The sequence below is a fragment of the Ogataea polymorpha genome, assembly GCF_001664045.1.
Source record: "Ogataea polymorpha strain NCYC 495 leu1.1 chromosome Unknown OGAPOscaffold_3, whole genome shotgun sequence".
NCBI lineage: Eukaryota > Fungi > Ascomycota > Pichiomycetes > Pichiales > Pichiaceae > Ogataea > Ogataea polymorpha.
The window spans coordinates 201530-221412 of record NW_017264700.1 but is presented as its reverse complement, the minus strand read 5'-3'; the positions used below and the strand labels follow the sequence as shown (position 1 = coordinate 221412).

General features: G+C 49.0%; 12 protein-coding genes across 12 annotated transcripts; 7 read left to right on the top strand and 5 right to left on the bottom strand.

The window, feature by feature from the left end:
• Positions 1–73: 73 nt before the first annotated feature.
• OGAPODRAFT_39470 (uncharacterized protein) lies at positions 74–2686 on the top strand (the record flags this gene model as incomplete). Its single annotated transcript, XM_018355382.1, has 1 exon — positions 74–2686. A coding segment is annotated over one exon (2613 nt), but the record flags the coding sequence as incomplete, so codon positions are not given.
• Positions 2687–3464: 778 nt separating this feature from the next.
• On the top strand, positions 3465–5273 carry OGAPODRAFT_16030 (uncharacterized protein). Its single transcript, XM_018354131.1, has one exon. It carries the CDS (start codon positions 3825–3827, stop codon positions 5214–5216), a length of 1392 nt encoding a protein of 463 aa, XP_018211180.1. The 5' UTR covers positions 3465–3824; the 3' UTR covers positions 5217–5273.
• Positions 5274–5321: 48 nt separating this feature from the next.
• On the top strand, positions 5322–6414 carry OGAPODRAFT_99000 (uncharacterized protein; the record flags this gene model as incomplete). Its single annotated transcript, XM_018358061.1, has 1 exon — positions 5322–6414. One exon carries the CDS (start codon positions 5322–5324, stop codon positions 6396–6398), a length of 1077 nt encoding a protein of 358 aa, XP_018211179.1. The 3' UTR covers positions 6399–6414.
• Positions 6415–6450: 36 nt separating this feature from the next.
• On the top strand, positions 6451–7032 carry OGAPODRAFT_7541 (uncharacterized protein; the record flags this gene model as incomplete). Its single annotated transcript, XM_018356020.1, has 1 exon — positions 6451–7032. The coding sequence occupies one exon, from the start codon at positions 6451–6453 to the stop codon at positions 7030–7032; it is 582 nt and encodes a 193-aa protein (XP_018211178.1).
• Positions 7033–7126: 94 nt separating this feature from the next.
• On the top strand, positions 7127–8790 carry OGAPODRAFT_93272 (mitochondrial division protein 1; the record flags this gene model as incomplete). Its single annotated transcript, XM_018357309.1, has 1 exon — positions 7127–8790. One exon carries the CDS (start codon positions 7127–7129, stop codon positions 8708–8710), a length of 1584 nt encoding a protein of 527 aa, XP_018211177.1. The 3' UTR covers positions 8711–8790.
• Positions 8791–8801: 11 nt separating this feature from the next.
• On the top strand, positions 8802–10430 carry OGAPODRAFT_98996 (uncharacterized protein; the record flags this gene model as incomplete). Its single annotated transcript, XM_018358060.1, has 1 exon — positions 8802–10430. One exon carries the CDS (start codon positions 8802–8804, stop codon positions 10428–10430), a length of 1629 nt encoding a protein of 542 aa, XP_018211176.1.
• A 48-nt stretch (positions 10431–10478) lies between these two features.
• OGAPODRAFT_16029 (uncharacterized protein) lies at positions 10479–12169 on the bottom strand (the record flags this gene model as incomplete). Its single annotated transcript, XM_018354130.1, has 1 exon — positions 10479–12169. The coding sequence occupies exon 1, from the start codon at positions 12001–12003 to the stop codon at positions 10480–10482; it is 1524 nt and encodes a 507-aa protein (XP_018211175.1). The 5' UTR covers positions 12004–12169.
• A 71-nt stretch (positions 12170–12240) lies between these two features.
• OGAPODRAFT_16028 (uncharacterized protein) lies at positions 12241–13317 on the bottom strand (the record flags this gene model as incomplete). The annotated part of the gene is made up of 2 exons (XM_018354129.1): positions 12241–13001; positions 13068–13317. 2 exons carry the CDS (start codon positions 13315–13317, stop codon positions 12286–12288), a joined length of 966 nt encoding a protein of 321 aa, XP_018211174.1. The 3' UTR covers positions 12241–12285.
• Positions 13318–13439: 122 nt separating this feature from the next.
• On the bottom strand, positions 13440–14436 carry OGAPODRAFT_16027 (uncharacterized protein). Its single transcript, XM_018354128.1, has 2 exons — positions 14292–14436; positions 13440–14254 (listed from the first exon to the last, which is right to left on the bottom strand). The coding sequence occupies exons 1-2, from the start codon at positions 14388–14390 to the stop codon at positions 13814–13816; spliced, it is 540 nt and encodes a 179-aa protein (XP_018211173.1). The 5' UTR covers positions 14391–14436; the 3' UTR covers positions 13440–13813.
• Positions 14436–16226, bottom strand: OGAPODRAFT_86766 (uncharacterized protein). The gene has a single exon (XM_018356848.1). The coding sequence runs from the start codon at positions 16029–16031 to the stop codon at positions 14889–14891; it is 1143 nt and encodes a 380-aa protein (XP_018211172.1). The 5' UTR covers positions 16032–16226; the 3' UTR covers positions 14436–14888.
• Positions 16227–16476: 250 nt separating this feature from the next.
• Positions 16477–17914, top strand: OGAPODRAFT_93266 (uncharacterized protein; the record flags this gene model as incomplete). The annotated part of the gene is made up of 1 exon (XM_018357308.1): positions 16477–17914. The coding sequence occupies one exon, from the start codon at positions 16477–16479 to the stop codon at positions 17887–17889; it is 1413 nt and encodes a 470-aa protein (XP_018211171.1). The 3' UTR covers positions 17890–17914.
• Positions 17867–19880, bottom strand: OGAPODRAFT_75854 (uncharacterized protein; the record flags this gene model as incomplete). The annotated part of the gene is made up of 1 exon (XM_018356093.1): positions 17867–19880. The coding sequence occupies one exon, from the start codon at positions 19878–19880 to the stop codon at positions 17904–17906; it is 1977 nt and encodes a 658-aa protein (XP_018211170.1). The 3' UTR covers positions 17867–17903.
• Between the last annotated feature and the right edge of the window lie 3 nt (positions 19881–19883).

Below are 19883 nucleotides of genomic sequence, written 5' to 3'. Positions count from 1 at the left end.
GGCTCGACCATACTTGAAATCAGTACACGAGATCTCTGAGCCAGAGCAAATTGAGCTTGCTATCCGCAAATGCTTCCAGGAGTCCCAGCTGTCCGTGTCCTCCCATGGGAAGCAGATCGCTATTCTCAGAGCCCTCCAGCGGAAATGTCGTGAACAGAAGCTGCAGTCGCAATTTAATGAGCTGTTCTGTAAGCTGGTGAACAAGGTTTTGCCGATAAAACGTAACGAGCCGGTTGGTGACCGTATAGTGAAATTCATATCGTCATTTGTGAACTCGATCAACCCTGAATCAGAGGACGACAACGCCAACGTGGACAAGCAGGACGAGAAAATGTACAACAAATTCATAGACAGACTTGCCCGTCACTTGTTAAATGGCCTGGAAGCTAATAATAAGAATGTTCGGTACAGAGCCTGTCATATTCTCTCACATTTGATGAACAATATGACCTCGATTGACACTGATTTGTACGAAGCCCTGAGCGAGGGGCTGCTTGCCAGGATATATGACAAGGAGCCACACATCCGAATCAAGGCCATCACAACTCTGGCAAGCTTCCAAGAGCCAGATGGAAGCCAGGAGCTGAGCAACGCAGCAATGAAAATTCGTTATGTGATGCAAAATGACACAAATCCAGAGGTGAGGCGAGCATGCTTGCGCCAAATCGAAAAAACCAGACATACAGAGCCGTACATATTCGAGAGGGCAAGGGACACAAACTCAGTCAACAGAAGGTTGCTGTACTCTAAAGTGCTGCCTGACTTCAAAGATTTCAGACGCATAGACTACAAGGCTCGGGAACAGTTGCTCAAGTGGGGTCTCAAAGATCGCGAGGAGTCCGTCAAGAAGGCTGCAATCAAGTGGCTCACTGAAAATTGGATGCAGACTTTAAACAACGACGTGATGGAGCTGCTAGAACGTCTGAAGGTTACCAAAAGTGAGATCGCGGAAACCGCCGTCCGTGTTTTCCTTGATAATCGGCAGGATGTTGTGGCCAAGATAACCTTTGACGAGCAAATTATGCGCGCATTGACACCAGAAACTTCTCTCTTGCTAAGGGTTTATTATCAGCATTGCAATGATACGAACAAGATCACGCAGATTGAAAAATACTTTCCGGAAGCTGCTCAGTTTGCGGATATATTGAGTGGCTATTTTGCAAAGCGAAAAGAAATCCTCATTGTTTTAAATCAACAGAAGCCATTACTAGAGGCAGAGAGCTCGGTTGACATGACAGAGCTCGACGATCTGGACTTCGTCCTGCGACAATTGCTGATTGTGGCTTCCGAATATGACTATAGTGATGAGTTTGGACGAAGCAGAATGCTGAACACCCTAAGAGCCGTGCTCACGGGTGATCATTTGTCAGACAACTTGATTGAGGTCCTCATGCTTTGTATACATAAACTGTCCATCAGCGAGCGCGATTTCACACAGATGATTGTGGAAATTATTAATGACCTTAAAGACTCGGCTTACGAAAAACAGAACACGCTGGAAGAAGGCATCGCGGGACAAAGCTCCCGAGTGGAGGACGATCTGGCTGCAAATTACGATGAAGACGATGACGATGATGAGAATAGTTTCCATTCCGCAAGAGATCTGTCCAGATCATTGATTGATAGCGCCAACAGATCGATGCAACAGGAACTGAAACAGGTCGCAGAATTGAGTCCCGAAAACCTGATTGAATGTCTCACCATTGCGCGCCGTATGCTTGAGCTTGTAAACAAGCCTTTGAAGGATAACATCACCTTAATGTCGATTCTCGATAGTTTGATTCGGCCTTCTATTCGTCGATCCGAAACCGAAATCAGAAAACTGGGTCTCATTTGTTTAGGCCTCTGCTGCATTCTCGACAAAGAATTGGCTGCTGACAGCATTTTCATCTGCGCTATTTTTGTCACGAAAAGCAATGAGGAGTCGCTCGTTGTCACTGGTATCAAGGTTATTTCAGACTTGCTCGCGGTTCATGGAATATCTGTACTGGAGGTGGAAACTGCTAATAGCGTGGATGCAATTGCTATAGCGCGGCTTTTCTATCGTACACTGAGAGACTCCAACCGCAAAGAAGCGCAGGCCACTTCAGGGGAAGCCCTGTACAAACTCTTTTTGTGTGGAGTTATCACTGATGATGAATTGTTCGAAACGACGCTGCTTTCCTATTTCAATCCTGCGATCAACGACAATGAGCAGCTGAAACAGTGTTTTTCGTTCTGTATACCTGTCTATGCTTTCTCTCATGAATCGCATCAGGAGAGAATTGCTCGCGTCACTTGCGACACGTTATTCAGACTATTCAGTGGGTGGGGCGAGATGACAGAAGCCGATTGTGCTTCCTCGATAACACCACAATCCATTGTTCAACAACTGATGTACTGGACTGATCCTTATCGAGTTGTTAACAAGTCTCCAGGTGAAGCAGCCAGTAGCTCGGTCCAGGTCGAGGTTGGGCTCCAACTGTTGTCTTTGCTGGAAAAATTAGAATACTCAGGGGTTACCAAGCCGTTTTTCAAGGCTATCATGACCTCGCTTCCGCGGCTCACATTTACGGAACAATGCGATGTCGCGAAACTGGAACAACTATACACTTCAATGGAGCAATTGGAAGGCGTGTTGGAAAAGCCTTTGAAGGACCAGCCTTCTAGGAATGCATACAGCAGGTTTGCGGAATATGTACTGGAATGTCTGGAAAAAGCCGGTGGACAAACTGAGAGGCACGATGAGCAAAAGGGGGAGCAGGGAGAGGAAAATGAGGTAATGGACAAAGAGGAAGAAGAACTTAAGGAGCCTGCTTTTGAATTACCAGCTGTTTCTGAAAAAGAGCTATCTGATGAGCCTGCTTTTGAACCGGTCACAAATTCCACTTCTGACGAGGAGTATCCTGCACTGCACCAAATGTCCGCATCTCCTGAAACGCGAGAAGAAGCAGAGAAGAAATCTTCGAGGCCCAAATCGAAAATTTCAGCCAAAAAAACCAAAAAACCAAAAAAATTAAGGTTGCACCCCTTCCAGATGAGGAGAAAGAGCCTAAAAAGACAGCTAGCGAATCGAAAATTAAAAAACCTAGGCACAAGAAGCGTGTAAAGAGTGAGGATGGAGGACTGATAGGTAAGAAGGTGAAGGGGGAATCGAGCAGGAAAAGTCAATCGAAGAAAAAGAAAAGAAGCCAATCGTTCTCGGACTCGGAAGATGATAATCCAGCAGCTACATTACCACTCAAAGAAGAAAACGAGGACGAAGTGGGGGATACGTCGGCAATTGTTCTCGTTTCGGATGATGACTGAGTAAATTGCAGCACCACCCAAAATTTTTCGATCCTGCGATTGTCTCGGAGTGCGTTGATGCGGCAAGAAAAAAAATAATGTAGTTAATTAATTAAACAGGATTTAATATAAATAACCGAAAACCACATATTTTTTTACCCCAACAAAAATCATGCTCTCTTTTCAAGCAGCGAATGCCATCACTTATCTAACCTACGGGTTTATGTTAGTGACGGGAGTTGCGATTGCAGTTTACCATAATGACAAGAAGACATTCTTGTCCTCCAATGGTACAAGGACGGGTCTTCCGTTGGCGTTGAACTTTATTGCGAGCGGTTAGTATACTAGCAGCTAAAGTTTAGCATTTCCAATCAAAATATCACATCTTCAAACTACTCTTTTTTCCACAATATTGATATACGGGTGCTTGTGTAATACCAGGCTGAGATTATACCGTCAAACTCGAACAAGTTAATACTTGCGTGAGGATTATTTGATATTGATGGAATTTGTTAAATAGGAGCGAACATTTGTTCCTAGTACTAACTTTTTTAGCGATGGGATGTGGAATCTTGACCACCTATACCCAGATTGCCAACATTGCCGGTATTCACGGTCTTTTGGTGTACACCATTTCTGGAGCCATTCCTATCTTCCTGTTCTCTCTGTTCGGCCCTATGATCAGAAGACGGTGTCCTGAAGGGTTCGTGCTTACCGAATGGGTATTCCAAAGGTTTGGGCCGGTGACTGCTTTGTATCTGTCGGCATTCACCATTTTCACCATGTTTCTTTTCATGTTGTCTGAACTGACAGCTATCGAGTACGCCATAGAGGCATTAACTGGTCTTGATGCCACACCGGCCATGGTGGTTGAGTGTGTGGTCACTACGATATACACCTTCTTGGGAGGATTCCATGTGTCTTTTATCACGGATGCCTTCCAGGCCGCTTTTGTCCTGGTTTTGTTGGTCATTGGTGTTATCGGCTATGCCACCAGTATACACATCAACATGGACCTGAAGCACGCTACAGAAGACCAACTATTGCATGCGAACAAGCTGGGATGGATGCTCCTGTATATTCTTCCAGTTGCCATCATCACCAATGACTGCTTCCTCTCTGGATTCTGGCTTAGAACTTTCGCGGCCAAGACAGATAAGGACCTGTACATCGGTGCTTCCATTGCCGCAGTTGTTGCGGGTATTGTTTGTACGCTTGTTGGTCTTCCGGGCATTCTCGCTGTGTGGACCGGAGACATGACAGTGTACGATGAGAATGGAAGCAACGCTTTCTTCATCCTTGTCTCCAAGATGGACAACTGGGTCATTGGTGTAATTCTCATTTTCTCGATTGGGATTTCCACTGCCACGTTCGACTCGTTGCAGAGTGCCACTACTTCCTCGATTTCAAACGATATTTTCAGAAACAAAGTCAATATCATGTGGGTGAGATTCGTCGTCATTCTCGTTATGGTGCCTTCGATTGTGGTGGCAGTGAAAGCTGCTACCAATGTTCTTCAGATTTATCTGATTGCCGATCTAGTTTCTGCGTCGGTCATTCCAATCATCTTTTTGGGTCTTTCCAAGAGGTTTGACTTTTTGCGCGGTCTTGATGTGATGGTTGGTGGTCTAGGAGCTTTGGTTGCGGTTTTCATCTATGGTACAATTTATTATGGCAACGCCAAAGAAGGCGCACGTCTGCTTTTAGTTTGGAACGGTATTTACTCTGATGAAGACTGGGGTGCTTTTGGTGCCTTTGTGATTGCTCCTATTGGTGGCTGTCTGATTGGATTTGCTTGTGCTGCCATTCGGATCTCCGTCTTGAAACTCAAGGACAAAATCAGAGGGAGTGACCGTTTACCTGAAGTAGAGGTGCAGCAAGAGCTGCTGGAGGATGACGAAAGTCTCAAAAAGAGCAAGCTCAAGGCTTTAGCTGTCGGGCTTGTGTAAAAGAACAATCACGTTCTAGTATTAATATTATACGACATATAGTTTGTTGTGAAACGGCACAAAATTTATTTTCAAGAAAAATAAAATTTAAACTGATAGATATATATGCCTTACTATTCTCTGGGCCTGGAGGGCTCGGCCAACAAATTGGGTGTCGGCGTTATTGAACACCCTCTTGAGAAAATCAGCGCTTATAATCATGCTAACGTGCTTTCTAATGTGCGGGATACTTATGTGACGCCTCCGGGAGAAGGTTTTCTTCCTAGAGACACTGCTCGACACCATCGAAATTGGGTGGTCAGGCTAATCAAACAGGCGTTGAAGGAGGCAAATATACGTCCTGATCAGCTGGACTGTATTTGTTTCACGCAGGGGCCAGGGATGGGTGCTCCTTTGCAAAGCGTTGCGATAGCTGCGAGAACAATTGCACAGATGTGGGACTTGCCTCTCGTGGGAGTGAATCATTGCATTGGACATATCGAAATGGGCAGAGAAATCACTAGAGCTACGAATCCAGTTGTGCTGTATGTGAGTGGGGGAAATACTCAGGTTATTGCGTATTCGCGGCAACGGTACAGGATCTTTGGAGAAACGCTGGACATTGCTGTTGGAAACTGTTTGGATCGGTTTGCACGAACGCTGCGAATCCCCAACGCCCCATCTCCCGGTTACAACATAGAGCAGCTGGCGAAAAAAGGCCGTCATCTAGTCGAGCTACCATACACCGTGAAAGGCATGGATCTCAGCATGAGTGGGATTCTGGAGTATGTTGACAGTCTCGCGCACGATCTGTTTCAAGGAAAGAAGAATAAACAACTGATTCGTGCCGACGGCAGCAGAGTGACGGTTGAAGATCTGTGTTTTTCGCTTCAGGAATGCATTTTTGCGATGCTGGTAGAGATCACAGAGAGAGCCATGGCCCATGTTGGTTCGCGCGAAGTGTTAATAGTTGGTGGAGTTGGATGCAACGAGAGGTTGCAGGAGATGATGGGTCTAATGGCCAAGGACAGAAACGGCAGCATATATGCCACCGATGAGCGCTTCTGCATTGACAACGGGATCATGATTGCCCACGCCGGCCTTCTTGCTTACAGAACAGGCGCAAGAACCACACTGGAGCGGAGCGTTTGCACCCAGAGGTTTAGAACGGACGAGGTTTTCGTGAGCTGGCGAGAAGATTAAATAATATTTAAAGCACGATAATATTTTACTATTTGGATCTCTGTGTTTATTTATGAGTGTTTTGGAAACCAATTTACGACGCATAAACGAGATAAACCAGTCCATACAAACGCTGTACTACCGTGCTGGAGGGATCTTCAGCAACTCGCTACTGGAATCACTCGATACAACGCAGCAGATACGCGACATCCAGGAAGATGAGCTTCTCCTGCTCAGGGGTCAATCGTTAGCACAGTTGGACGTGGACGAGGGCAGCGTACCACAACTGTCAGCCGTCAAAAGCTCTTTGGAGCAGATCAAGGACGATCCAAACGAGGATGCGATGGTGCGACTCAGTCTGATGTACCAACGACTACTGCAGTACGCGTCGATATACAAAATCGAGGAGTCGCAAAGAAATGCGATCCAGGAAAACCTCAACGAAGCAACGAGCGCGGTGGCCGCATTAAACGAGTACAGAACTGCGCTGGAGGCCATGCAAGACGAACTTGTGATATGGAATCATCTAGGCGTCCAGGGAGGAGTCCAGGGCGAAATGGTGGTGGCTGTCGCGGCCGAGGAGGGCGAGGATGTCGCAAGACTGATCGAAAAGGAGGAAGCGGAGCTGGCGGCTTTGTCGGAAGACAGAAACTAAGTGCTATGTCAAATGTTTTATACCCAGGTTTGTCGTTTCCTTGCGAAAAATTGCGTAAAGTCTAAAATATTTTAAATATTCACTTGTACCTTCCATGTCGGATCAGATCAAGTCGTTGACGACGACGGCGTCGGTTTTGGTGAGCAAGGACCAAGCAGGCTTGCTCAACAACAAGACTTACAAGGATGCATTGTCCACTTTTGGAGGCCTCAAGAGCCAGAATCTTGTAAAAAGACATGCTGAGAACTCAAGGACCAGTGTTTCTCTTGTAAGGCGGTCCAAGACTACGCGAAACGACGGGCTGGAGATAGTAAGCGACCAGCTTCTGGCAGAGATTCCTACACAGGACGAAGACGACACCGTGTTCTCCTTATACCAGGGATTCAGTGCTATCTTGCCAGACCTGGAGCAAGCAGTTGCGCCCTCGAAACGGCTCGCCGCGGGACTGAACGCTGATACCATTAAGTCGACAACGAACGTAGCTCAGTTGCACCAGTATAAGGACGACGTGAACTATAAGTTGGACCTGTTGGAGATCAGAAAAGGCATTGCCGAGAGCGACATCAAGGAGCTCGACGCCAAAATCGAGCAGCTATATCGTCTGCGCAAGAAAATGTTTGACCGTGTGGCAGAGTACGAGAAAGAGGAGTCGGAACTGGAGAAACTACTCCGGATAGTGGAGAAAAGCCTCGAAAACAAAGGCGCCCAGGCGACAGAAGGGGCCGCTCCAGAACCGGCCACTGTTCGCAAACATGTCTCGACGCTGAACCAATATTACACTCCAGGGAGCGAGATAGTGCGATTAGAGGCCCACGACGATGCAGTGACCTGCTTTGCATTCGACGCTCCATTTGGTACTCTTGTGTCTGCCTCGCTAGACAACACCGTCAAAGTCTGGGATCTGAATAGAAACGAGTGCATTGGAAGACTAGAGGGACATCTGTCGAGCGTGGAGTGCTTGGCGATGGAGAAAGATCTTGTTCTGACGGGATCTCTGGACGCGTCTTTGCGACTTTGGGATTACACCAAGGTAGGCGAGGAAGAGCCGTTGTTGCACACTTTTGAGCGACACATGGACGAGATCACGGCCGTGAGCATGTCGGGGCCGACTATTGTGTCAGGATCGGCCGACAAAACCATAAGACACTGGGATGCGGCTACCGGCCAGTGCATCCAGACAATTGACGTGATGTGGGCAGCCTCAAGGAACTGGAAGCAGGCCCCAGCTCAGATGGGGACCCCATATATTGGTGCTTTACAGTGCTTTGATGCCGCTTTAGCTTCTGGAACAGGCGATGGCGTTGTTCGTCTGTGGGATCTGCGTAGCGGAGAGATCATCCGCCAGCTTGTTGGTCACACGAGCGCCGTCACGTGCCTTCAATTTGATGAACACAGCATCGTGACGGGGTCGCGGGACCGATCGGTCCGGATATGGGACCTGAGAACAGGGGTGTTGGTCGACTCATTTGCATACGGTCACGAGATCCGCTCACTGCAGTTCGACGAGAAACGGGTTGCCTGTGCTGCGGGCGAGGAGACGGTGAAGTTGTACGACCGGATTGACCAGGCTCACACGGACGTGGCCAAGGGCTCTGGGGTAGTGACCTTCTGCCGCTACACAGACAGCTATCTGGTGGAAGGCCGTGACAACGGTAGCATCGGTGTGTGGAAGATATAATGTATATAGACGATCGACGCGACTCTGGTGAAGAAAAACCGTCGACGCGAAATATTTGTTCGAATATTTCTTAATTCGCCATTTTTTATTCATGTCCACTCCTACCATAGTTGTGCTGAAAGAGGGCACGGACACCTCGCAGGGCCGTGGCCAGATAATTTCGAATATCAACGCGTGTGTGGCGATCCAGGAGACTTTGAAGGCCACTCTGGGTCCGTTGGGATCAGATATTCTGATAGTGAACAACGGACGTACGACGATTTCGAACGATGGAGCCACCATCCTCAAGCTCCTGGATGTGGTCCATCCCGCTGCCAAGATTTTGGTGGATATTTCTCGGTCCCAGGATGCAGAGGTCGGAGACGGGACCACCTCTGTGGCCTTGTTGGCGGCAGAGTTTCTGAAGGAGAGTAAGCAATTCATTGAAGAGGGTATGCCTTCGCATGTGATCACCAAAGCTTTCCGTAAGGCCTGCGATCTTGCATGTGAAAAAATAAGGGAGCTGCAGGTGGAATTGGCCACCGATCACAGTGACGCGGAGATGAGACAGCTCCTGGAAAGATGTGCTCAAACGGCCATGTCCTCCAAGATCATCCAAAACAACAAGGAGCTTTTCACCAAAATGGCTGTTGATGCTGTGCTGGTGCTGGATAGAGACGATCTAGACGAAGACTTGATTGGAATCAAGAAAGTTGCAGGCGGATCGATGGACGAGTCCAGATTGATTCACGGTGTCGCTTTCAAGAAGGCCTTCTCGTATGCCGGCTTCGAGCAGCAGCCAAAGAAGTTCAGCAATCCCAAGATCCTGTCCTTGAATGTGGAACTGGAGTTGAAGGCAGAAAAAGATAATGCAGAGGTCAGGATCGACAAGGTGGCAGACTACCAGGAAATCGTGGATGCCGAGTGGAAGATTATTTTGAACAAACTGGACGCGATTGTGGCTACCGGAGCCAACATCGTGCTCTCGAAACTGCCTATCGGCGACTTAGCAACCCAATATTTCGCTGATAGAGGCATATTCTGTGCCGGAAGAATTCCTGCCCAGGACATGGAAAGAGTGGTTCATGCTGTGGGAGGGTCGATCCAGACGACAGTTTCAGATATCAAGTCAGAGCATCTGGGCTCCTGTGAAAAGTTCGAAGAAGTCCAGATTGGCGGAGAAAGATACAACATTTTTGAAGGCTGTCCAATTGCCAAGACCTGTACCATAATTCTGAGAGGAGGAGCCGATCAGGTGATTGCCGAGGTTGAGCGTTCTTTGCACGACGCCATCATGATTGTGAAGAGGGCCCTAAAACACAATGCCGTGGTGGCTGGAGGAGGAGCCATAGAGATGGAGCTATCCAAGCATCTGAGAAACTATTCTAGACAAATTGCTGGAAAACAGCAGCTTATCATCGCGGCCTATGCTAAGGCTCTGGAGGTAATTCCTAGACAGCTATGTGAGAACGCAGGTCTTGACGGAACTGATCTTCTAAACAACCTTAGAGCACAGCACTCCAAGGGAGAGGTGTGGTACGGACTGGACTTCGAGAGCGAGACCATCAGTAATAATTTCGAGAAATTTGTTTGGGAGCCAGCTTTGGTGAAGATGAATGCATTGCAGAGCGCTACAGAGGCCGCTGTTCTGGTGCTGAGCGTGGACGAGACGATCAAAAATGAGCCTAATGAGCCCCAGCCTCAACAGCCTATGGGCAGAGGAAGAGGAATACCTAGATAAGCTGAGTAGAGATAAAAAATGGTTCATTAAATTAGAGTTGCATATATCGTCATGGACGCCCTTCTTTGAGAAAGTATATGAGGTCCATCTCGACGTTGTCGTCTGTAGAGGTCGTTTTTCCGCTGGTGACGCTGCCTTTGCGGAAGTCCGGCTCTTTATGCGCATCCTTGTGATCATCAGAGTGGTTTGACTCGGTCAACGAGCCTATGTGCGAAAACGCGCGCCAGCTGAACTTTGAGCTGCGTCGTGTCGAAGGATTTGCCGTTACTTGAGAGCTTTTCGGGACGGAGGAGTTTAGGAAATCCGCCATGCTGACCGTATTATTGTGCGAGTTTTCTTTGGGGTCCACGATCGAGCTAGATCTGGAGTCGGAGGCGTGAATGTCGAGTTCTGAGCCGTGGTGTTCTACGTTCGGCGTGGAAGTCTTATTAGCGTCTCGTATCGTGGCACTGCCGAGCTGATAACCGGGAAAAAAACAGAGTTTGCGTCGGAGCCAACCGTAGTTGTGTTCAGCGTAAGGGTCCACTTTGCTGGCTCGCAGGTCCCAAGGGTGCTCTCTAAACAGGAACACCAATGTGTCGATGGTACAGTTGAATGCCTGGAAGAAGGAGGAGATGCAGAACACCCATAAATGGTAGTATGCTCGACGACCCCGTTGCAGCTGGTAGCACTGGGCCACAAACGGCCACAGCCAGAGCAGGATATAGGAAACGGGGTAGATGAAGATCACCTTCATCTGTCGCATGATCTGCAATTGTCGTATTCGAAGTCTTTCCATTGCTTCTTCGTGCAGCAATTGCTGGATATCCAAACCCACTTCGTGTCTCGATCGGTCTGGGTTCGGCGACTGTGGAGACTGCGGAGGGCAATAATCCGCGAGCTCGGGATCGTGGTGGCGGAGATTGTCCATGTTTTCAATGTCTGTGTCCGTGTTGAGGTCCTTCCCATGCAATTTGGCACTTATTTGCACGTCTGGGAAAACAAGCATCAGCAGCAACTGGCCGACTTTGTACATGACCGAGTCTCCCAGAACTTCAGAGACGAGCCCGCGCTTCTGACTGCTGACAAAATCCATTTTGCTGCTCACGGCCCTATATTGGCGCATCACGTAGAAATACACCGAAACATAGATTGTGGCGATCAGGACAGCAATACAGTACCGGATTATCCAGGTCAGATACCAGACCGCAGAAAGCGGCTCCATGTAACTCCAGCTGACTTGGTCTACGTAACTCTCGTGCCCTGCGAATGTGAGTGAGCTGAGAATCACGGGAATGAGAAACGTCAAAGTATAGACGTATTTTCGAACCGTGTGAAGACCGCCTTCACCGTTTGAATGCTGGGAAACAGCGGGACGGAATATCAGAAGCGCGATGTGCACAGCAAAACAAACGATGATGAGGTCAGCGCCCTCAATGCTGAAACACGTTAGCCACCCTATGGCGTTGAGAAATTTGATATTTTGCACCGACCCTTCATTGGTATTCTCGGATATTGCTGGGTACACAAGCAACATAATGGCTTTGAGAAAGTCGAAGGCAATCAGTATGGCAATCAGGATGTGGCGGAACATCCGTTTTCTAGGGTGTATCATCCCCAGTGTGTAGAAGGCAACCAGTCCACAGACTATGGAGGTGGACGAGGAGCTGATGGAGCATATTCGAATCAAATGTCGTTGGCCAGGCGTATAGGTCTCCTGTCCCACCTCTTCGCGCTCGAAAAGGCAGGATAAATGTCCAGAGTCAGGGAGAAGTCTGGACAAGTCCATCAAGAGACGCAAAACAACTATTAGCCACAGAGTATTTTTTGTGCAAAAGTTCCGCCCCAACTATCACCAGCCACGGATCTATTTTTATTATTTAACGTACATCTGACCTTTGGTGGCAGCCTGTAACTTCGGCCGTCTGCTGAAGCAAAACTCATTAGAGAGGCCTGTGGCGTAGCCGAACACGAATGTCTCAGTGGTGTGGAAATAGAAAACCGTGCGGAACTGGTCCGGCGACTCAAAATAGCCAACGACTCCGACGTACAGCCTCGGATTGAAATTGTCGTCCAGCGCACGCAGATCCACTTCCTGCGCCGCGTTGTAAACCGCCTCTGCCGCGAGATCGCACACCAGGCGCCCGTGGTGGCAATTAGCAAGAACATGGCGGCATACAGACCGCGCAAGGTCCATCTGGATAATGTCTTCGCCGTTTCCTGAGCATAGAACATTAACCAGGGCCCCATCTTTTTGTGCGGTGTAGCAGCCAGCCCCGACTACGCCCGAGCATCCAATTCGCCCGGGTTTTTTGAACAGACTGCCGCCCGAGGAGACCCCCGTGGACGCTGTGTGCTTGTCGATCACCGAAACGCCGATGGTGTCTGTAATTATGGAGGACGCTATTTTTTTCTCCATCGAGTCTATTCGGTGTAGGTCGTTTCTGTACCTTTCGTAGAGTTGGCTCATGCGGTCGCTAATTTCGATATTATGGTCGGTCACCCCCACGAGGGCCACCGGGGGCGTGAGCCCAAGGTCGTTTTTTTTCTGCTGGGCAAAATACTGATATGCACATTCGGCAATGGGCCGTGCTGCCGTGTTAGCTAATAGCGACGATTGGTTGTGTTTTTTAGCTATTCGGTCATAGAAAAAGATACTTGAATCGGACTGGATCGTTCCATCCCGAGCAACTGAGGACGTCATGCCTGTGTTGGTCAGCGAACTGTCCTCTATAACTGAAGAAACCGCCATCAGCTGGCGAATCTGCGAGACACCGCGGTCCGTTCCCTCAGGCTGCACAGCTCTCGACTTCAGGGCCTTTTTGAACAATCGCTTGAATTTCTCGGGATCTTCGGCATGGTTACCTGCGCCGAAATGGAGCAAGGTTAGCGTACTAGAGTGGGACATACCATGTCCAGATCAAAAAATATAAAATTAAATCTACACATAAATTTTGTGCTCGCTTCTGAAAGCTGCGACGGGCATTGTCGACCGACAGATGGAGCTTCCAAGAAGAATTGGGATTTTTTGCCGTTTGGAGTGCGCCACGGACCTGACTGTAGTGTGACATGGCCACCAATCTGCCAGCTGCTATTCAGTTCTTGCCTTATCTTCAGACAGCCATTTGACCGTTGCAGACGATGCGTTATCTTGACGCTTGCCACAGTTAATGGTTAGAGAATTAGTCGGGCTATAGAGCCACTATAGAGCTACCTGTGTCCTACTGTAGTTGCTTTCGCAACATAGCGGCCACACTATAAACTGGCTGGCGTACGATAGCGTGCACAATAGCGTGGATACACGCCCAAAGAGAGAGCCAAGCACGAGCAATGGGCTTGCAGAGTAACAGCAGCTTTGCCCAGAATTGAAAAATCACTTGTATTCCGTGGCTATTGATACGTGCTCAAATTCTCACTCTCTTCAGCTTCTGCAGGTACTGGTTTCTGGCAGTCTCATCAGGGATCTCCAACTCGAGAATCTGCGAGATCTTGGCCCATGCTTCGGGTGATAGGCTGTACGTAGTCTGGGGAGCTTGGTGTGTCGTTTCTGTCGATTCTGGCTTGGCCTTCACTATGGCATTCAATTTCAACGTTCCTTCCGTTGCGTACTTTTCCAGAAGGTCTTCATCATGTACAGTCTTCGTCTTGAGCATCAATGTGAGATGGTCCGGAGAACTGCCAATCGTCTTTGCCAGCTCCTCCTTGACCCTGTAAATCGAGGTGGTAGAATCGAACTTGAACTCGTACTCGAATTTAGGAGCACGGAGTGACTTGATAGTCAGGCTGACGATGGACCGCTCGCCGCCACGGTAAAACACCGGAGTATTGATATGTCCGAACCCACACTAAAGTTAGCAATTTTTCATCTGGCAATCAACTTACGTTTGTGTATTTTATTTCCCTGGTTATTCTCTCGGGACAGACAAAGTTTATCAAGCTCTGGAATTTATTGGCAAATTCGAGCTCGGAAACAACACTCATGTTCAATTATCACGTATATTCCGTTGGAGACGCAAAAGTAACACACTTTCCTAACGTTTATTCGGACGATACAAATTTAAGAGTAATTAGAATTGCCCGCGTCGCGACGGTCGACCATCCAAATTTCAAACTCGACCAGTACAACCGTTTTGAGCCCAAGGTGCTTGTTGACGACCAATGGTTCGGCACAGACCTCGGAACGCCATTGGCCTTGTACCTGGAGCAGGAAGAGGTGGAGCAAGTCATCGCCAACGTCAACAAGCTGCTAGAGAACCAGTATTCCTGGAAATGGGGCCCCTATCTGCTACTGGACACCCTCACGTTCGGCATTCTGTCGAGATTACGATGGGATAAAACGTATGCAGACAAATTAGAAATATACATCCGGGATGTCAATGCTGATCTGAAAAAACGCGGCATCCCAGTCGAATTTGTGAGTCCTCGAAGAAGCGGGTATCTAAGTCTGGACGTGCTGGTGCCACGGCCAAATGGGCCAGTCTAGCGGATGCGCTGCTGGATACGCCGCATACGGCTGTTTAGACGGCCATTCCAGTTCATGCTCTTGAGTCCGATCTGCTTGTTCTCCAAGAGAACAGCAGTGCGCATCAGCTCCTTGCGTTCCTGCTCGTCCATGCCAACCGCACTGCGCCGCTTGATCAGTTCATTGTACCTGCTGCGGCTCTCAATGACATATTTTTTGCAATTTTGAATCTCCTCCTGCGAAAGCTTACTGAAGCTCGAAAATCTGAAACATTCCTCCATCAACGCATTGGCGTCCAATAACCGCTTTGGGGCGTTCTGGATCATCTGGAAAAGCTCCGCACTCAAGATGCCGTCGTCCTCGGACCGCTTGTGACTGAGATCGACCATTTGGGGCTCCAACAGTTTGAATATCGTCAGACTAACCTGAAATATAGCTTTCGACTCTTCGTAAAACAAGCAATCCCAGACCCGCAAGGTGGTTTCAATCGGAAGCACACCGACGAAAATGCTCATGAACCAGCTGGTTGTACAGAAAGACAGCGTCGGCAGATCGTACAGGAACGAGTTATTGTTGGAATGCGAGCTCTCGTTGATCAGAGCCCAAACGTTCGGCAGATACTGTCTCAAACACAACATCAGCACGCCCTGGTGCACGTTAACTCCTTCCAAATCAAACTCGTGGATTCCAGGGAGATACCTCTCGGTCACAATGACGAGCATCCAAAACGCACGCTCTTCGTCTAAAAATACCAGCAATAACCCGGCAATGAAATTAAGCGACTGACAGTAACCGATCGAGGGCCTGTACTTGGAAAAACATTTGAGGACGCGTCTCAAGGTCTGCAGCAACGGGCTTTCCTCGGTACTTCCGTTGCGCGTGATGTCGTTAAAATGAACGTTCTCCGGGAACGTTCGATGCAAGTCTTTCTCAATAGCCTCTGTATTTTCGTTGATCATGTTCATGGTCTCGTCGACCAACTTGTCGTAAACACCCTTGTTGTCCTTCATTTTATCGTGGCCCTTTGCGAAATAGAACCAGGCGTCGCCCCTCCATTCTGCCGGGATGCCTTTGCGAACGTAGCGGCGCAGCTCCTCAGATCGGGCGGGAAACCTAGTCGGACTGCCCTTCTTGGTAACCAGCAAACCGTTTTTCGCCATCAATTTCTCCCACTTCTTTTTCCTCCGCGCCAGGTAGTGGGAGTACTGCGTCCACCATTCGTTGTAGTCCTCGGTTTTGACATAATGATTGCTTTTGCGGAACCCATACCTGTCTCTGTCGCTGGCAAGAATGGCATTCAATCGGTTTGGCTCCTGATTGATTGACTCGCCGATTTTGCTCTGGACCCGCTCCAGCGACGTTCGCGACTTCTTCAGCGACTGGATCGACTCTGTTCGAGTCAAGGTCTTTTTATGGGGTGGATTTACCAGCGTGAAGGGCTCCTCCCTGCGCGTTTCCGCGTAGTAGTCTATCAGGCTATAGCCGCCGTCAGAATTGTGACGCGCCAGCGCGTCAGAGTGCTCCTCCACCAGGTTTGGCGTGGAAAACGAGACTTCCGTGTCCATTTGACAAGAGAAAAAAATTAAAATAAAAAATCTTAAATAAATGCGATTTCTGAATGACACTGTCCCGGTCCATGAGAAATTAGTGCTGTGGAGAAATCCGCAAAAGACGGCCGATTATGCTATCTGTGATAGTATCGAACTGTGGCAGGGTTTTATAGTGTCGACGAGTGGAGTATTCGCCGTTGACGAAGACTCGTACTTCAGCCACTTGTGCGTCTCAGAGCAACCAGTGCTGTACACCACAAACATGTTTCTGACCAAAATGGGCATTCCAAGGCTGCCGATATTTGAGGAGAGCTGGACAGAGTACGTAGACGAGCAAAGAACCTCGCCGTCTTTGGTGTTCCGCGACTCTGTGTATCCTGCGATCTTCGTGATCAGCACAGCTGCCGTTTTTGCGGTGTTTTTGACAGCGATTCTTTTCAACAAGCATCACCTCCGATCACTGAAACCGACGTGGATCATGAAGATATCGAGTCTGCTGGCTACCGGACAGCTGATGGCAATCTATATCTACTCGCTCATCTACTTGTCCAGACAACACGCAGAAGGGCATGTCTCGGCCTTAGAGCTGGTCCAATCCATCACCGACTCGCTTGGATTTAACATCGTGTACATCATCAGCTATTTTCTGTTGCTTCTGACCCAGATCGAGGTGATCAAAAAAATGTTTTCACGTAAAAGAGAACAGCAGCTGATCCTGGTGGTGGGAGTCAGTCTCGCAATCATATCGCAAATCATCTGGGCAGCCTCAACACTGGCGTCCAAGGCAAATAGCTCTGCGGACGAGAATGTTGCGCTTGTCATTCTGCCCGTGGTGATGTATCTGCTGCGAATATCGCTATCGGTGCTTTACGACTGTCTTTTGCAGGTGTACGCTATTTCCCGCAAAGACCTTGCCTTCAAGCCTACCGTTCTGCCCCTGACGCTGCTGATGGAGCTCTGTGCGAACGCGGCTGTCGCCTTTTATATTGCCGACCTGGCCAATCCGTGGGTTAGTCGGCTCGCCGAAATATTCAACATCACGTGCTCGCTGCTTGTCAACGTGGTCACCTGGGAGTGGCTCAACCGCATGTACCAGCTGGACAAGTACCGCCAAAAACAGGGAGTTCTGGGTCGCCAGCTGTTTGAGGAAACAGACTCGCGATACTCCAAAAGGTTCAATCTCAAACCGAAATTTGTCAAGTTCAAGAAGTCACTAAAACAAAAAGAGATAAGCACCACCGCTTCCAGCGCGTATCTGCCGGATGAGGTGTACATCTACAGTCCGAAACAGATGATTGTGCCTCCATCGTCGTTAGTTTCGCGGCCAATCATTCGCGGGGACAGAAGAAGAGACCCTGTGGTGCACGATATCCGTCAACTCTCACAAGCCGAGCCGGAGCTGGAAGAGGACTCCGAAGAAGAACGGCTACTAAGACGCATTCGAGAGCAGAACGAAGACCATGTTTAATGAATCCTAGCTATTTATCTTTCCGCGATCAGAACCACAGAGTAGCCCACTCCCTCGCTTCTGACAGCGTCCTGTCGATGAGGAAGGTCTGGGAATTTTTTTTGCACAACCTCTCCAGCGCACCCGTTGAGCTTGTAGTCGATGAACAACTTTATCAGGTCCAGTGTTTCTTGGTCGCCCAGCTTGGTGACCTTTTCCTTAGCAGCCTGGTACTTGAGCGTTTCTACCAGCTGGAAGACCGACAGGATTTTAGCAAACATGAGGAACTCGATGTAGTTGGTGTAGAACTCGAAAAGCGCATTGACCCGTGGATCCTTATAGCCCAGCTGGGTCGTGGACCCTGTCGAGGCTGTGCGTTCAGAATCCGACGTTTGCATCATGCTTGCTATGTCTGTGTGTTCCGAGAGTGTGGAGATCAAAGGGTAGCCGATGTTGCAGAAACGGATTTTTTTGAATCCCAGCTCCCGCAGAAGCGGGACGACCTGAGAGCTGATATTGTTGATCACGCTGCTGCGGCCCTTATTATACTGTGCTAGCTGTCTCCACACGCACTGGCGCAGAATTTCGTTGTCAGTCTGATGTTTGGGGTCGCTTGGTTCGTTCTCAACGTCCCACAGGTAGAGCTGGAGATATCCGTTTGGTTTGAGGACTCTTTTGAACTCGGCGAACGTGGATTTGAGGTTGCTCTCTGTCACTGTGAGTGCAAAGTCCGGACAACAGACGCAGGATTGGGACGCGTCGCGCAGGGGCAGCACATCGCTGGCGATGGTGGTGAAGGAAGAGTACTCTTCGGCGAATTTTTTTTCGTCTCTGCTAAGATGGTATTGGTAAAATTGGTCATCAAGGATTGGATGGTCGAAATTCGGATACTGGTCAACATAAACTTGCGGAAGCACGCCCTTGTTTGTGCGGTCAATGACTTTTCGTAGACTGTCGGTCACACTGACGAAGTTTGTATGGAATTGCGGGTTGTCATGTCTGACCTGCCACCCGTTGAGAAATTCGACGTGCGCGCCCAGAATTGAGCCTTCTGCCATGTATTGGATCTCCTCGGCAGGCGTGTCTTTCAGATTGCTGGATATCATTTTGTTGCTCGTGACGACGCACACCTCGCACAGTTCTGCCTCGAGCGACGGGTCGACGGTCTCCTGGAAATCTTTCAGAGCCTCCAGCACCTCCTTGTTAATCATCGTTGGCTGGTTTAGCAGTTTCTTGATGATTTGCAGAAACCAGAGCAGCAGGAGCACCACCCGCTTGTCGTTGAACATGGAGCTTTGCAGGCTCTGAATCAGTGCTGGCTGCGACATGGATGAGAGTTCGTGGAGCTTCGTTTTGAGTTTATAGTCCGCATGGTGCTTGATGTGCTGGTATGCTGATTCCGGATGGGAATGCATCTCCTTGCGCTCCTCGACGAGTCGCTCGTAGTCCTCGACCTCGTCACGCAAGTTGATGAGAAATTGTTTGTACCAGTTGAGCCAGAGGTCTCTTCTGGTGATGGCATAGTCGATCGGATCGTTGAACTCGCTCTGATCCATGTAGTTGAGGAAAAACCTCAGGTGATCCAAATACACCTCGGTGCCCTTCTCGTTGATCTCCCGCTTGACCTTTTCGACGTCCGGGTTGTCCTTGGCCGTTCGTTCGTGCAATCTCCTCAGCTTGTACTCCTCAAACTGCGTGTCGACTTCACCTTCCTTATACGTCCCAAAGGCAAGGTCGCTGGCGATCTCTGTCGCCAGCTTGCCAGCTTTTTTTGTGATTTTGAATAGACGCGACGGCTGCTTTGACATGGGCACGATGTCGGCATCCCTCGATGCACCAACTGTTGTGTCTGAGGGAGCAGGCGGTGTCGTGGGTCTGTGGAATGCGGCCTTGCTGAGTTTCGACAGAGGGTTCCTGACCTTGTGCAAATTTTCCGGCGACGACGCTGAAGACAGACTCGTGTGCACACTATGTCCCGTTTGATGCGACGAGTCGGACGGCAGCTCCGACATGTG